This window comes from Somniosus microcephalus, chromosome 14 (assembly GCF_052327205.1).
Source record: "Somniosus microcephalus isolate GS21.2 chromosome 14, FLI_Smic_1.0, whole genome shotgun sequence".
NCBI classification, from domain to species: Eukaryota; Metazoa; Chordata; class Chondrichthyes; order Squaliformes; family Somniosidae; genus Somniosus; species Somniosus microcephalus.
This window is the reverse complement of record NC_141000.1, coordinates 7,217,164-7,232,631: the sequence shown is the minus strand read 5'-3', so window position 1 is coordinate 7,232,631 and position 15,468 is coordinate 7,217,164. Positions and strand designations below refer to the sequence as shown.

Genomic DNA, 15,468 nt, shown 5'->3' with positions numbered 1-15,468 from the left:
AAATCGGCGGTTCTGTCGTCAGTGACGTACAGTAGAGGCCCCTTTTGCCCCACGGCCATCGCGGGGGCCGGTGCGGGGGGGGAATTGAAGGTACACGGCGGCGTGCAGCGTTGGGCCTTAGTGTCAAAACGGGTGTGGTAGTAACAGTGGCCCGGAGTGGTAGGGCGGGCGGGCCTGGTGGGCCGGGGAGACCGCGTGGTCGTTGCTGCGAGGTCGCGCGTGGATTGTTCAGCGAGCAGCCGGTCGGCCTTTTCTGCTATGTCATTCAGGTCCGTGGAGCCGGACTCCACAATGAGCGGGCGGATGCTGGCGGGAAGCTGCCGAATGAAAAGCGTGCGAAAGAGGGCGCCGGGGGGCTTGTCGTCCGCGAGGGACAGCATGTGGGAAAGCAGGTCTGATGGTGAAGCGTCACCGAGACCGGGGAGGTCAAGGAGTTGGCAGTGGCGCTGGTAAGAGGACGTTTGAAATTTTTTAAGGAGCGCAGCCTTCAGATGTTCGTACTTGCCAGTCTGTGGTGGGTCCTGCAGCGCTGCCCAAACTTTGAGGACGGTAGCGTACGTGAGCGAGGAGACGAGGTAGTCGTACTTCGTGGTGTCACCTGTGATGCCTTTCAGCCGGAATCTGGACTCGGCTTGAACGAACCAGGTTTCAGCCAAGTTTTCCCAAAAGTCTGGTAATTTAACCGTGACTGCGTTTGTATCCGCCATGCTAGCTTAGGATTCGTCCTGAGCGTCGGGGTCACCAGTGTTGAGATACCGCGGCAAACGTGGGAGTCGAGACCAGAGCTAGTAAAACAGAACAGCTTTTTATTTCAGCCTCATGGCAAAACAGGAACTGGAAGAGCCCGCGCCTGACTTAAATACTCCCCAGACAGGAAGTGCTCCCGGCAGCCTGTCCCTGTGGGAAACAAGTTGCTGGAGGAAAGGGCCCCCGGTTGGGGGCGTCTGCTTAAACTGTCCGTACCGCCGTGAGCGGATTGTGTCCAGTGGTGGCGTGTCGCCACACTTGCCTGATAGATTTTTGAATGTCCTTGTTGGGGATAGCCTCTATCCTATTCTCGTTGGGGATAGCTGCCATCCTAGTCTAGTACAAGTAGGAGACTATCAGACTATAAAACTACCTTAATCTGGTCATATTGGCATTGCATATTTATGATTTGTTCTCTGCGTCTTTTTTTCTGTATTATTAGGAACATTTATAAATAAAGTGCTAAAAAAAATTGGTGACTCGAGGGCTAAGAAATACGTAGTAGAGTTTTCCACAGTTACAAGACACGTTACAATATCATTCCAGTGCAAATGATTTCTTTTAGGCTACACCAGTTCGGGAGTTCATTATAACCCCTGTGAGAAAAAACATGGCGGACCACAAGATGTAGACAGGTGAGGTTTGCATCATTGTTAATATTTTGTACTGCAATTAAGATGGTTTATTTAGTTTCTGAGAAGATCAATTTGTGCTTCAGATATGTAAACTTAAAATGCAACAGCCACCAGTGTTTTTAAGTGGTTTTGGATAAATCTTTATGTAATTTGGGTGACTAAAGCTTTTAATCTTTAGATAATTTGTTTCTACATATTGTGATGATTATGCATGACTCTGACAGAGTTTGTCAATTATTTAGTGCTTTTTAGTAAGTTCATTTATTATCAGGAGAAAGTCATTTTTATTAAACTTGTGGTTAGGATCCAAACCTTAATAATTAAAGTTGTGGGGGAAAAAATGGTTCAGTTTTAAAGTGGCGATTCAAATGGTTCTTCAAGCTAAGAATCCGAACCCCCAACAAAAATACCATCCTATCTATTCTGCTTAAAGTAATAGTTTAAATATAAACTCCAAATCTATTTTTATGTGTGTATTTTACTGCACAATTTTCCCTTCCCGTTCTGCACTTAGATCAAAATTGTGGATCTCCGTAAAAGTATCCTGCTTTTGTGAAGCAGGGTTGAAGAAAGAAAGGCAGAACTTGCATTTATATAGCACCTTTATGTATTTAGGATATCCCAAAACAATTTTAAACTAATGGATTACTATTGAAGTGTAGTCACTTGTTAACTAGACCAGTGTGGCAGCCAGCTTGCATACTGCAAGGTCCCATAACATCATTGAGATAAATGAACATATAATCTATTTTTTGGTGATATTGGATGAGTGACAAATGTTGGCCAAGACAACGCCTCTGCTCTTCAAATAATGACATGGGATCTGAACAGGCTGATTAGCCTTCAGTTTAACATCCCAAAAGACAGGGCTGATTTTAACTCTCAGAAATGGGGAAGGTGCACAGTTAAAGTTGCTTCAGAGTACCTGTCGCCTGTTCCCGCTGTATTCCCTTCGACCGACATGTTAGCCACGCACTTTTTTTTAGTTGGTTGAGGCGCTTGCCAGAAACAGGTAAGGGCCTCATGAATGCATACAAATTGGGGCCCGAGGATGTCATGAGGACTCCGACGCAAAATCGCTGCTGAGAAGGACCTAGAAAAGAGGGACAAGAGTTAGCATTGCACGGACAGGCTGGGCACTAACATCTCATAGTCTTCAGTATGCAGCTTGGATTTCTCAAGCTGGCTGTGCAACTTGCTGAGGTGAATGAAGGGTTACAAGTAGCAGGCAGACACCCTGCTCTGATAAGCTTCCAGCATTGCCTTTCCCGATGCTCATGGCTTTTGCTGGGCCATTAATATCCAGGGTTCCTTGCTACATTTGGGTGAGGGCTATGATGTTGAGTGTTCCTCCCACGATCTTGCTCCTCTCCCTTGCATTGTGTGCTGTTTTGTCCTGCAGAAAGAGAGGATGAGAGCTAATGAGCGGCTCTTGAAAAGGAAGTGGAGATTTGTAAGATGTGAGAATACAATGCTGTTAATGTCTGGTGTGAAGATAGCAAAGGAAGCGGTGAACATATTTGGAAGGAGAGGTGGTCCAATGTGCCCTTGTGATAGGTGGTGAAGGATGTGATGGAGAGCAGGGAATTGTTGAGGCAGGAGGTGAAAGGACTGTTGGCAGCTGTTACTGAGAGACGAAGAGCTGTTCTTACCCTTGCTGCTCTTATGAGGTAACTGAAGTTTTTCCTACATTGAACCCAGGTCCTGGGGATGATGTTCCTGGCACTGACCCCCTTCAGTCACCTCTGTCTAGATCTGCTAACTAATAGTCCTGGGTATCTTCCCGTGAGTGCTGGGGAACAGTATTTCCCTCCTGACACATTTCTGATATTCGCCTCTTTACACCAGTATAACAACGAAATTTAAAAGCAGAGAATGGAACCTCCCTTTTAAGAAGTGCCTTGCTGCTTTAGATAGGCCTCTGGCAGCCCGCCGGAAATTGCGCTGTAACAATGGGTTGGCAGCCTGTTTCTCAATGCAATTGGGTAGACACAGGATGAAGACAGAATCCCGCTCCATGTTCAAATCAGGGCAACATTTCTGACGGCACAGCATTTCCTCAGTACTGCACTGAAGTTTCAGCCTAGATTATGTGCTTTTATATGCTTAAATCCTGGAGTTGGACTTGAACCAATAACCTTCTGACTCAAACCAATAACCTTCTGACTCATAAGCAAGAATCCTACTATTGAACCATGGTGACACTTGAATGGGGAACAAAGAGAGAGAAGGGCACTATTTTTAGGATAATGTGATGAATGCTATATTTTTGAATGAAATACTAGAATCTCACTAAGAACTTGCAGTTATATAGGGCCTTTCGCATCATCAAGATGCCCAAAGAACTTCACAGCTAATTCATTATTTTTGAAGTGTAGTCATTGTTATGTAGGAAAAAGCCTACCTCTGAATTTAACTGAGCAAAGACCAAAGATTGTGTTTGTGTAGACAGTTTGTTTCAACTAAATAGGTTAGGGAGGACCAGGAGTCACAATATCAAGGTCGGTAAGGCCAGAATTAGTTTCGATGTTAGGAAGTGGTTCTTTTCACAGAAAATAGTGGACCTGTAGAGCAGGCTGCTAGCGAAGGTTGATTCGCTGAATTCATTCAAGTGAGAGCTGGACTGTTTCTGGCTGGGGTGGCGATCACCTCTTACAAAAGGTAGTTACTGTATATAACATTAATTAGGGCTAGAAGTGGTCTCCTGAACTAGTTTTGATCGTTTAATGGGGTCAGAGGGGAATTTTCCAATTCCCCCCATTGGAGATTACTGTACATGGCTTTCAGGTGGGATGGAGAGTATATATTGTGATGCACAAGGCATTGCAGTTCTGTGGGACAGGCTGGATGGACCAGTGGCCGTCTTCTGGCCATCATTGTTCGTATGGGACTACCAATGTGCAGAGGAGTGTATCAATGAAGCACACATGAAGATGAGGATAAGAATTGAGCAAGCCATTAGGATGCTCAAAAGAATGCTCAAAATGAATGGATAGGTTGGAGGTGCCTTACAATATACGCCTAGCACCATCTCACGAATTGTGGTAGGATGTTGTGTGCTTCACAACTTTGCAGTTGGAAAAGGATTAATAGTAGATATCGCAGAGGATTCCAGAGAGACTGATGCTGAAGACCCAGCCCATAAAGAACAGAAAGCAGGTGCACTGGCAATGACTGCTGGACATCTGAGAGACAAGAGTCATTTGGCACACCTTCACAGATCAAAGATCTGCCTCACCTCACGGTACTCTCAAAGATCTAACTTTAAATCCTTGCGCCTCACAGCACCATAATTTGAAGGACTCCTCAGACAGTTCAAAGAGTCATCAAAACGCAACTTATCAAAGTGTTCTTATCTGTTTAACACACTCTACCATTTGTCATTTATTTTTATTCCTTCTCCACCCTTACATAAATTACAGCTCCCAGTATCCATCAATGTCAAATCATATCATACCTCTTTGCTCTATGTGACATTGCAAGTCTAAATCAGCTGATTCAGCCACTTTCCTCTAACTCGCTTGTGCCCTCTTAATCATCCAGTGCTACATGTTCACTTAAACTATCTAATTCCCCCAGGGTGATAGTATTTGAGCTGGTGCGTGGAAGAGAGAAAGTAAGTGATGCCCATGGTACTCAATGGAGAAAGGAACAGTGTCCAATGTGTTTCCTTGCTTGCCCTTGTCAGATCTTTGAACTTTTTCTGCAGTCTGGTTTGCAGTCCTAGGGGTGAGAGATGTGGTGCTCACTGCCACTGTCACCTCTCTATATGGTGCATGAGACATTTTTCTGAGGCTTCCACCCATGGGCACCCAGCAGTTTCCTTTGGCTGCATTTCATCCAGGAGTATCTACAGGTCAGTCTCAGTAAAATTATGTGGGGGTTTTTCTGCCTCCTTCCAATGTCCTGCTCCATTCTTTGGGTGCCTCTGCCAGGTCCTCTGCTTGAAAACCTTCTTTAGAAGTGCCAAAGCATCTCACATTAGCCCTCTATGGCATAACCTGACAGTTACCTCAGTTTTGCAACGTGTTCAGTTCTTACCAGCTGCTCCTCCAAATCCAAGAAATGCCAGGAGTCCAATGGAACCCCTAAAGAAATTTGGGCCCATTTGTTTACTAATGATACCCATCTCTACCTCTTCGCTATTTTCTTGAACCCCACCACCCTCTCTGAACTGTTTTTCAATTGAACAAGACCAAAAGCATTATTTCTGACACCTACCAAACAAAACTCTGCACCTTTGACACCAATTCCCTCACCCAAACTCCAATCTTGGCATTCTGTTTTGACCCAGAATTTAACTTCAAACTGCATATCCTGTCTGTTACCAAGACCACTTCCATATCTGGCCATATCCACCCCTACCTAGCCCACACTGCCACCAAAACTTCTATGCATACCTTTGTCACTTTTCCAATGTCCTCCTTGCCAACCTCCACCTTCCAAATTGAATTCTGTCCCATCTGCACTGTCTCACATTAAGCCACCTGACTCATTACTGCCACAGCCCTCCCCCCTCCCCACACACACACACACCACCTTCACCTTTACTGGCTTACACTGGATTGAATTTAAAATCCTCATCCTCATTTACGAATCGCTGTACACATTTCTCTTATGTTAAAGGTGCTATATAAATGCATTGTTGTTGTATTGGTAGTTTCTTGTTTGTGTCTCCTTGTAATAACTATTTACAATTTATAACCTTTACAATTCATTGTAGACATGTTGGTGACCTGGGTAACATTGAAGCTAATGATGATGGTGTCGCTAAGTTCGAAATGCACGATCGACTTCTTCGTTTGGCAGGAAATTATTCAGTAATTGGACACACTTTGGTGGTAAATATTATGTCTTGTAGTCGCAATTTTTGAGTGCAGGACTGACTACAAGGGGCTTGTTCTAATTAAAATCAAAGCATAATATTTCACACTTTTTGAGTTTCCCAATTTACTTTTTTGCCGGCTGGCTTGCCTGGGGGAGAAAGAGCCCTTGTCTGGATGAGAAAAAAAACACTTGACTCATCAAGCTCCCTGCTCCACAGATAATGTACAATCTATCCCAACATGAGTTCTACATCACCTATCCAATATTCTAACAGAAAGCTCTGTGTAAATACTTGCTGATCCTCATTGGGCAGTCCATCAGGCAATACACCCGCTCCCTTGCTCCCATCAGCGCAGAAACATATCCCTATAATGTTGAGTCCTGTTCTGAAGATTATCTAGTCCCATTTTGAAAGCTAAATGATGCACGATCAACTTTTGCTGGGAGCCTAATCTCTCCTGAGAATTTATTAGTCTGTAGTCTCAATTTTGTTTTATTTGTTCATGGGATGTGGGCATTGCTGATAAGGCCAGCACTTATTGCTCATCCCTAATTGCCCTTGAGAAGGTGGTGGTGAGCTGCCGCCTTGAACCGCTGCCGTCCATGTGTTGTTTGTTATATAGTATTACATAGTATTCACAGCACAGAAACAGGCTATTCGACTAATCAGCCTTATTAACCTGCGTCGTTACTTTTAATGACGTGTATCTGTACCCCCAGATCCCTCTGTTTCTCTACCCCATTTAGACACTTAAACATAGAAACATAGAAGATAGGAGCAGGAGTAGGCCATTCGGCCCCTCGAGCCTGCTCCGCCATTCGATGAGATCATGGCTGATCATCCAAACTCAGTACCCCCTACCTGCCTTCTCCCCATATCCCTTGATACCTTTAGCTCTAAGAAATATATCTAACTCCTTGAATATATTTAAAGACTTGGCCTCAACCGCCTTCTGTGGTAGAGAATTCCACAGGTTCACCACTCTCTGGGTGAAGAAATTCTTCCTCATCTCTGTCCTAAATGGCTTACCCCTTATCCTTAGACTATGACCCCTGGTTTTGGACTCTCCGACCATCGGGAACATTCTACCTGCATCTAGTTTGTCCAGACCTGTCAGAATTTTATAAGTTTCAATGAGATCCCCTCTCATTCTTCTAAACTCCAGCGAGTATAAGCCCAATCAACCCAATCTCTCCTCATACGTCATTCCTGCCATCCCAGGGATCAGCCTTGTGAATCTTCGCTGAACTCCTTCCACGGCAAGAACATCCTTCCTCAGATAAGGTGACCAAAACTGCACGCAGTACTCAAGGTGTGGTCTCACCAAGGCCCTGTACAACTGCAGCAGGACATCCTTGCTCCTGTACTCAAACCCTATTGCTATGAAGGCCAACATACCATTTGCCTTCTTCACCGCCTGCTGCACCTGCATGCTTACCTTCAGCGACTGGTGCACAAGGACACCCAGGTCTCGTTGCACTTCCCCTTCTCCCAATCTATTGCCATTCAGATAATAGTCTGCCTTTCTGTTTTTGACACCAAAGTGGATAACCTCGCATTTATCCACGTTATATTGCATCTGCCACGCTTCTGCCCAATCACCCAACCTGTCCAAATCATCCTGGAGTTTATCGGTATCCTCCCCGCAGCACACTCGCCCACCCAGCTTTGTGTCGTCTGCAAACTTGGAGATATTACATCTAGTTCCCTTATCCAGATCATTAATGTATATTGCGAATAGCTGGGGTCCAAGGACCGATCCCTGCGGTACCCCACTAGTCACTGCCTGCCACTCGGAAAAAGACCCGTTAATTCCTACTCTTTGCTTTCTGTCCGCCAACCAGTTCTCTATCCAAGTTAATACCTTGCCCCCAATCCCATGTGCCTTAACTTTACACGCTAATCTCTTATGCGGGACCTTATCGAAAGCCTTTTGAAAGTCCAAATACACCACATCTACTGGTTCTCCCTTATCTATTTTCCCAGTTACATCCTCAAAAAATTCCAGTAGATTAGTCAAGCACGATTTACCTTTTGTAAATCCATGTTGACTTTGTCTGATCCTGTCACTGTTTTCCAAGTGCTCAGCTATTACATCCTTTATAATGGACTCTAGCATTTTCCCCACTACCGATGTCAGGCTTACCGGTCTGTAATTCCCTGCTTTCTCTCTACCACCCTTTTTGAATAGTGGGGTAACATTAGCTACCCTCCAATCCATGGGTACAGTTCCAGATTCCAGCGAATTTTGGAAGATGACCAGCAATGCATCTACTATTTCTAGGGCCACTTCCTTAAGTACCCTAGGATGTAGATTATCAGGCCCTGGGGATTTTTCGGCCTTCAATCCCATCAATTGCCCCAACACCATTTCCCTACAAATACTGATTTCTTTCAGTTCCTCCCTCTCATCAGACCCTGTGCTCTCCAACATCTCTGGGAGGTTATTTGTGTCCTCCTTTGTGAAGACAGAACCAAAATATGTATTTAGTTGGTCTGCCATTTCTTTGTTCCCCATTATAACTTCCCCTGCTTCTGACTGCAAGGGACCTACACTTGATTTCACTAATCTTTTTCTCTTCACATATCTATAAAAGCTCTTAGTCAGTTTTTATGTTCCCTGCAAGCTTACTTTCATATTCTATTTTGCCCTTCTTAATTAATCCCTTTGTCCTCCTTTGTTGAATCCTAAACTGCTCCCAATCCTCAGGGTTACTGCTTTTTCTGGCCAATTTATATGCCCTCTCCTTGGATCTTACGCTATCCCTAATTTCCCTTGTTAGCCACGATTGAGTCACCCTTTTTGTTTTATTCTTATCCCAAACTGGGATGAACAACTTCTGTAGTTCATCCATGCGGTCTTTGAATGTTTGCCATTGCCTATCCACCGTCAACCCTTTGAGTGACATTCCCCAATCAATCCTACCCAATTCGCACCTCATACCATCGTAGTTTCCTTTATTTAAATTCAGGACCCTAGTCTCCGAGTCAACTACTTCATTCTCCATCCTAATGAAGAATTCTATCATATTATGATCGCTCTGACCCAAGGGGCCTCGTACAACAAGATTGCTAATTAATCCTCTCTCATTACATGATACCCAGTCTAAGATGGCCTGATCTCTGGTTGGTTCCTCGACATATTGTTCCAGAAAACCATCCCGTAAGCATTCTAGGAATTCCTCCTCCACAGTATTTTTACTAATTTGGTTAGCCCAATCTATATGTAAATTAAAGTCACCCATGATGACTGCTGTGCCCTTATTGCACGCGTCTCTAATTTCCCGTTTAATGCCATCCCCAACCTCTGTATTACTGTTTGGAGGTCTATATACCACTCCCACTAACGTTTTCTGCCCCTTGATATTTCTCAGTTCTACCCATACAGATTCCGCATCATCAGAGTTAATATCCTTCCTTTCAATTGTGTTAATCCCTTCTTTAACCAGCAATGCTACCCCACCTCCCTTTCTTTTTTGCCTATCCTTCCTAAATATTGAATACCCCTGGATGTTGAGTTCCCAGCCTTGGCCATCCTGGAGCCATGTTTCTGTAATCCCAATCAAATCATATTCGTTTACCTCTATTTGCGCAGCTAATTCATCCACCTTGTTCCGAATGCTCCTTGCATTAAGACACAAAGCCTCCAGGCTTGTTTTTTTAACGCTCTCAGACCTACATGAATTATTATTTACTGTGACCATGTTTGATTTAAACCGTTGAGTTCTTTGCCTTCTAATTTTGTTTTTCTCCTTCCTGTCTTTTGCTTCTTTCCTTGTTTCCCTTTCCTCTGTCTCCCTGCTCAGGTTCCCAACCCCCTGCCCCTTTAGTTTAAACCCTCCCCAACAGCACTAGCAAACACTCCCCCTAGGACATCGGTCCCGGCCCTGCCCAGGTGCAAACCGTCCCGTTTGTACTGGTCCCACCTCTCCCAGAACCGGTTCCACTTATTTCCAAGGAATATGTGGCCTCCTTATTCTTCCTACCAAAATGTACCACCTGACACTTACCTATATTGAAGTTAATTTGCCAATTACACGCCCATTCTGCAAGTTTATTAATGTCTTGTAATTTATCACAGTCTTCCTCTTGTATTAACTACACCCCCAATTTGGTGTCATCTGCTAATTTTGAATTTGTACTTCTGACCCCCGAGTCCAGGTTATGTAAATGGTAAACAACAGTTGTCCCAGCACCTATCCTTGTGGAACACCACTTCCCAACTTTTGCCTGTCTGAGTAACTACCTTTAACCCTTACTCTCTGTTTTGTAGCCAGCTTGCGATCCATTCTGCTACTTGTCTCCTGACTCCACATGTTCTGACCGTGGTCATGAATCTACTATGCGGTACCTTTATTAAAGGCTTTTTGGTAATCCACATAAGCCATTAAACCCCACGAACGTGTTCTGCCATTCAATTAGATCATGGCTGATCTGTAACTCAACTTCATTTACCTGCCTTTGATCCATATCCCTTGATACTCTTACCTAATACAAATCTGTCACTCTAGTCTTGGGGGAAAAAAATAATTGACTCAGCATCCACAGACTTTTAGGGGAAGAGAATACCACAGATTCACTACCTTCTGTGTGAAAAATGCTTCCTGGTTTCACTCCTAAATGGCCCAGCTCTAATTTTAAGATTGTGCTCCCTAATTCGGCATACCCCCACCAGAGGGAATAGCTTATCTGTATCTACTCTGGCATACACTTACCATTTTAAACACCTCAATTAGATCACCCCTTAACCTTAAACTCAAGGGAATACAGCCCAAGTTTATGCAACCTGTCTTCATAATTTAACCCTTTAAGCCACAGTACCACTGCTGCACTGGCTCTGAATACTTGGTTGATGTTCAATGTGGGGTACTTGAGCCCTACACCAGTGCTCCCCCTTGGTAGCTCTTGTCCCACTTCATAACCTCACAGTACTCTGTAAGTGGATGGAATCACAGTGGTGGCAGATGGATGTTGAGTGATGCAGTTCTGTTGATATAGTCATGGCCTTGGACCTGTGGTTGCAGGCCATAAGATGTCCCTACAACAGATAGTCATGTCTGACAGTGCAGTCACTGTCAGTGCCTGCCTGCGCTCTGGCATTTCCTCAATCCATTGAGGGGCCTAGCTGTACTGGGAGGCTATGTCACCCCTTTGAGAGGAAGCCACTCATTGCACCCTTCCGCTGTCACTCACCCGATGCTGGACACTTCAGCTGGATGACCAGCAATCTGTATCAAACCAGTTTGTAGGGGGTCTTGATGTATTTAAATTCTGCTGTCGCTGCTCTTTCCAAATGAACTCTGTCTATTAAATCCAGTAGTGACAGACTTGTATAATTGAGTGGCCAAAGTCTCAATGGCACCAATCACAGCATTTATGAGAGATCTCAGTTCAGCGCTTGTTTCCTCAAAATTCATTGAGGTGGTGATGGCAGCAGGGGAGTACTTGACACAGTTTGCTGTGATTTGCCTTGGTCTGTCATCCCCGGCATTCCCTGTTTTATTCATGGTGAAGCATTTATTAAACCAATTACAGCTCAATTTAGACAAGTCAGTATATCGTATATAACGTTTAATAATACAAAAACCTTTAGTTTTATTTCAGAATGTACTTACTATATTTTACATAACATAAAAGGGTTTTATCACAGCATTGTTCATATTAAGGATGCATTTACACTCCAACTGTATCAATGGTGCAAAGAGGTTCAACTTCACACTGCTGCAGTTATAGTGTAAATGGACTGGAATGCAGCAGAACGAGGCTGCTTGGAGAAAGGAACTCCCTCCATTTTGCTTCAGTTAATTTGGGCCTTCACACACCAGTTACATTCCGAATTTGTTTTCGCCTTTGCACCAAAATTAAGCTTGTGCACCCAGAATTTCCATGAGGATTCTCCCAATCCCCTACCCCTTTGCATCAACGATAAAGTTGGAGTGTAAACGCATTCTTAATATGAACAGTTGCAGTAATGGTAAAACTTTGGTGAAAGAATGCCAGAACCCCTGGAGAAATGGCGTAAAAGGATTTTTAAAAAGGCCCTTTATGTTGCTTTGCCAGCGGTTCTCCTGTTCTTCTGCTCAAGTTATGGCTCAAGATCAGGGGAACCCTATTGAACTTCTTCCCCACACCATTAACAAGTAATTAGAATCACAGTTCACAGTGCTTTACTGTTGCCAGGCTACCAAAATATGAGTTTGATATTACATTTCAATAAGTAGAAAGCATAAAGTTCTGGCTACTTATTTCTACGACGCCTTCAGCCAATTGGATTCACTCCCTGTGATATCAAGAAACGGCTGAGTGCACTGGATACAGCAAAGGCTATGGGCCCTGACAACATCCTGGCTGTTGTGTTGAAGACTCGTGCTCCAGAACTAGCCGCACCTCGAATCAAGCTGTTCCAGTACAGCTTACAACACTAGCATCTACCCGACAATATGGAAAACTGCCCATGTATGTCCTGTCAAAAAAAAAAAAAAAAAAAAAAACAGGACAAATCCAATTAGGCCAATTACCGCCCCATCTGTCTACTCACCTTCCATCACTTTGCTGATGATTCTGTTGTCGACAGTGCTATCAAGCATATCCTACTCACCAATAACCTGCTCACCGATGCTCAGTTTGGGTTCCAACAGGACCACTCGGCTCCAGACCTCATTACAGCCTTGGTCCAAACATGGATAAAAGAGCTGAATTCCAGAGGTGAGGTGAGAGTGACTGCTCTTGACATCAAGGCAGCATTTGACTGAGTGTGGCATCAAGGAGCCCTAGAAAAACTGAAGTCAATGGGAATTGGGGAAAACTCCACTGGCTGGAGTCATACCTAGCACAAAGAAAGATGGTTGTGGTTGTTGGAGGCTAATCATCTCAGCCCCAGGACATTGCTGCAGGAGTTCCTCAGGGCAGTGTCCTAGGCCCAACCATCTTCAGCTGATTCATCAATAACCTTCCCTCCATCATAAGGTCAGAAGTGGGGCTGTTCACTGATGATTGCACAGTGTTCAGTTCCATTCGCAACTCCACAGACAGTGAAGCAGTCCATGCTGCATTCAGGCTTGGGTTGATAAGTGGCAAGTAACATTCTAGTCTAACCACCTCTCCTTGACATTCAACAGTGTTACCATCGCCGAATCCCCCACCACCAACATCCTCAGGGGGGTCACCATTGACCAAAAACTTAACTGGACCAGCCACATAAATACAGGTCAAAGGCTGAGTATTCTGTGGCGAGTGACTGACCGGACTCCCCAAAGCCTTTCCACCATCTACAAGGCACAAGTCAGGAGTGTGATGGAATACTTTCCACTTGCCTAGATGAGTGCAGCTCCAACAACACTCCAGAAACTTGACACCATCCAGGACAAAGCAGTCCACTTGATTGGCACCCACCTTAAACATTCACTCCCTCCACCACCGGCACACCGTAGCTGTACTGTGTACCATCTACAAGATGTACTACAGCAACTCACCAAGGCTTCTTTGACAGCACCTCTCAAACTTGCGACCTCTGCCACCTAGAAGGAAAAGAGCAGCAGGCGCATGGGAACACCACCACCTCCAAGTTCCCCCGCAAGTCACACATCATCCTTCATCGTTGCTGGGTCAAAATCCTGGAACTCCCCACCTAACAGCACTATGGCAGTACCTTCACCACATGGACTGCAGCGGTTCAAGAAGGTGGCTCACCACCATGTTCTCGAGGGCAATTTAGGATCGGCAATAAATGCTGGCCTTGCCAGCGACGCCCATGTCCCATGAATGAATTTTGTATAAAAAAAAGACCCGTCTGCTTAACATAGGTGGTAGGAAAAATAATGGAATCCCTACTAAAGGAGAAAATAGAAAAACATCTAGAAACCAAAAATATAATAATGAATAGTCTGCATAGATTTCAAAAGGGAAAGTCTTGTTTGATCAACCTGGTTGAATTCTTTGAAGCGGTAACAGACAGAGTAGACAAGGGTAATGCAGTAAATGTAATTTATCTAGATTTCCAAAAGGCCTTCGATAAGGTGCCACATAATAGACTAATAAGGTCAGTGCATGCAGCGTCAGGGGACAAGTAGCAGAATGAATAGCTAGCTGGGTGCAAGACAAAGCAGAGAGTAGGGGTAAAGAGTCGGTATTCAGAGTGGCAGGAGGTGGAAAGTGGGGTCCCACAAGGATCAGTGCTGGGACCACTGCTGTTCACAATTTATATTAACAGTTTAGACTTTGGAATCAAAAACACAATTTCTAAATTTACAGATGATACCAAATTGGGGTGATAGTCAATACTGAGGAGGACTGCAACAGATTACAAGAAGACATTAATAAACTTGCAGAATGGGCATAAAATTGGCAAATGAATTTCAACACAAGTGTGAGGTATTACATTTTGGTAAGGAAAATGAGATCATAGATTACTTGGAAAATAAGAATCTAAATGGGGTAGAGGAGCAAAGGGATCTGGGGGTACAAATATGCAAATCACTAAAAGTAGCGAAGCAGGTTAATAAGGCCACAAAAAAGCAAACCAAGCACTAGGGTTTATTTCTAGAGGGATAGAATTGAAAAGTAGAGAAGTTATGTTAAACTTGTATCAAACCTTGATTAGACCACACTTGGAGAACTGTGTACAACTCTGGTCACCATATTATAAAAAAGATATAGAGGCAATGGAGAGGGTGCAAAAAAGATTTACAAGGATGATACCAGAAGTGTGAGGTTATAGCTATCGGGAAAGGATGAACAGACTGGGTCTCTTTTTCTCTTGACAATAGAAGGCTGAGAGGTATTTAAAATTATGAAAGGTTTTAATAGAGTGGATACAGAGAGAGTGTTTCCACTTGTGGGGAAGAGCAAAACTAGAGGCCATCAATAGAAGATAGTCACCAAGAAATCAAATAGGGAATTCAGAAGAAACTTCTTTACCCAGAGAGTGGTTCAAATGTGGAACTCGCTACCACAGAGTAGTTAAGGCGAATAGTATAGATGCATTTAAGGGGAGGCTAGATAAGCATATGAGGGAGAAGGGAATAGAGGCTTATGCTGATAGTTAGATAAGGAAGGATGGGAGGAGGCTTGAGTGGAGTATAAACACCGGCATGGACTCATTGGGCCGAATGGCCTGTTTCTGTGCTGTATATTCTATAATTAAAAGGAGGTTTCTCAGAATGGAAAAGTGTTGAGTTGTAGCCCACACAGGTCTGTAATTATATACATAAAAGCTCTGGGGGTAGAATTTCCACGGGGTTTTTCCCAATTGTCTGCTGT

At 44.1% G+C, this 15,468-nt stretch overlaps 1 protein-coding gene across 2 annotated transcripts in view; it reads left to right on the top strand.

Annotated features, from left to right (window-relative positions):
- The window catches only part of LOC147107302 (superoxide dismutase [Cu-Zn]-like), a 42,544-nt gene that overhangs the window by 12,551 nt on the left and 14,525 nt on the right, over positions 1–15,468 (top strand). For both annotated transcript variants that reach the window (XM_086006191.1, XM_086006193.1), the window contains exons 3-4: positions 1,313–1,382; positions 6,106–6,223. In XM_086006191.1, the coding sequence (XP_085862317.1) occupies positions 1,313–1,382; positions 6,106–6,223 (188 nt within the window). The remainder of the gene's footprint in view (positions 1–1,312; positions 1,383–6,105; positions 6,224–15,468) is intronic.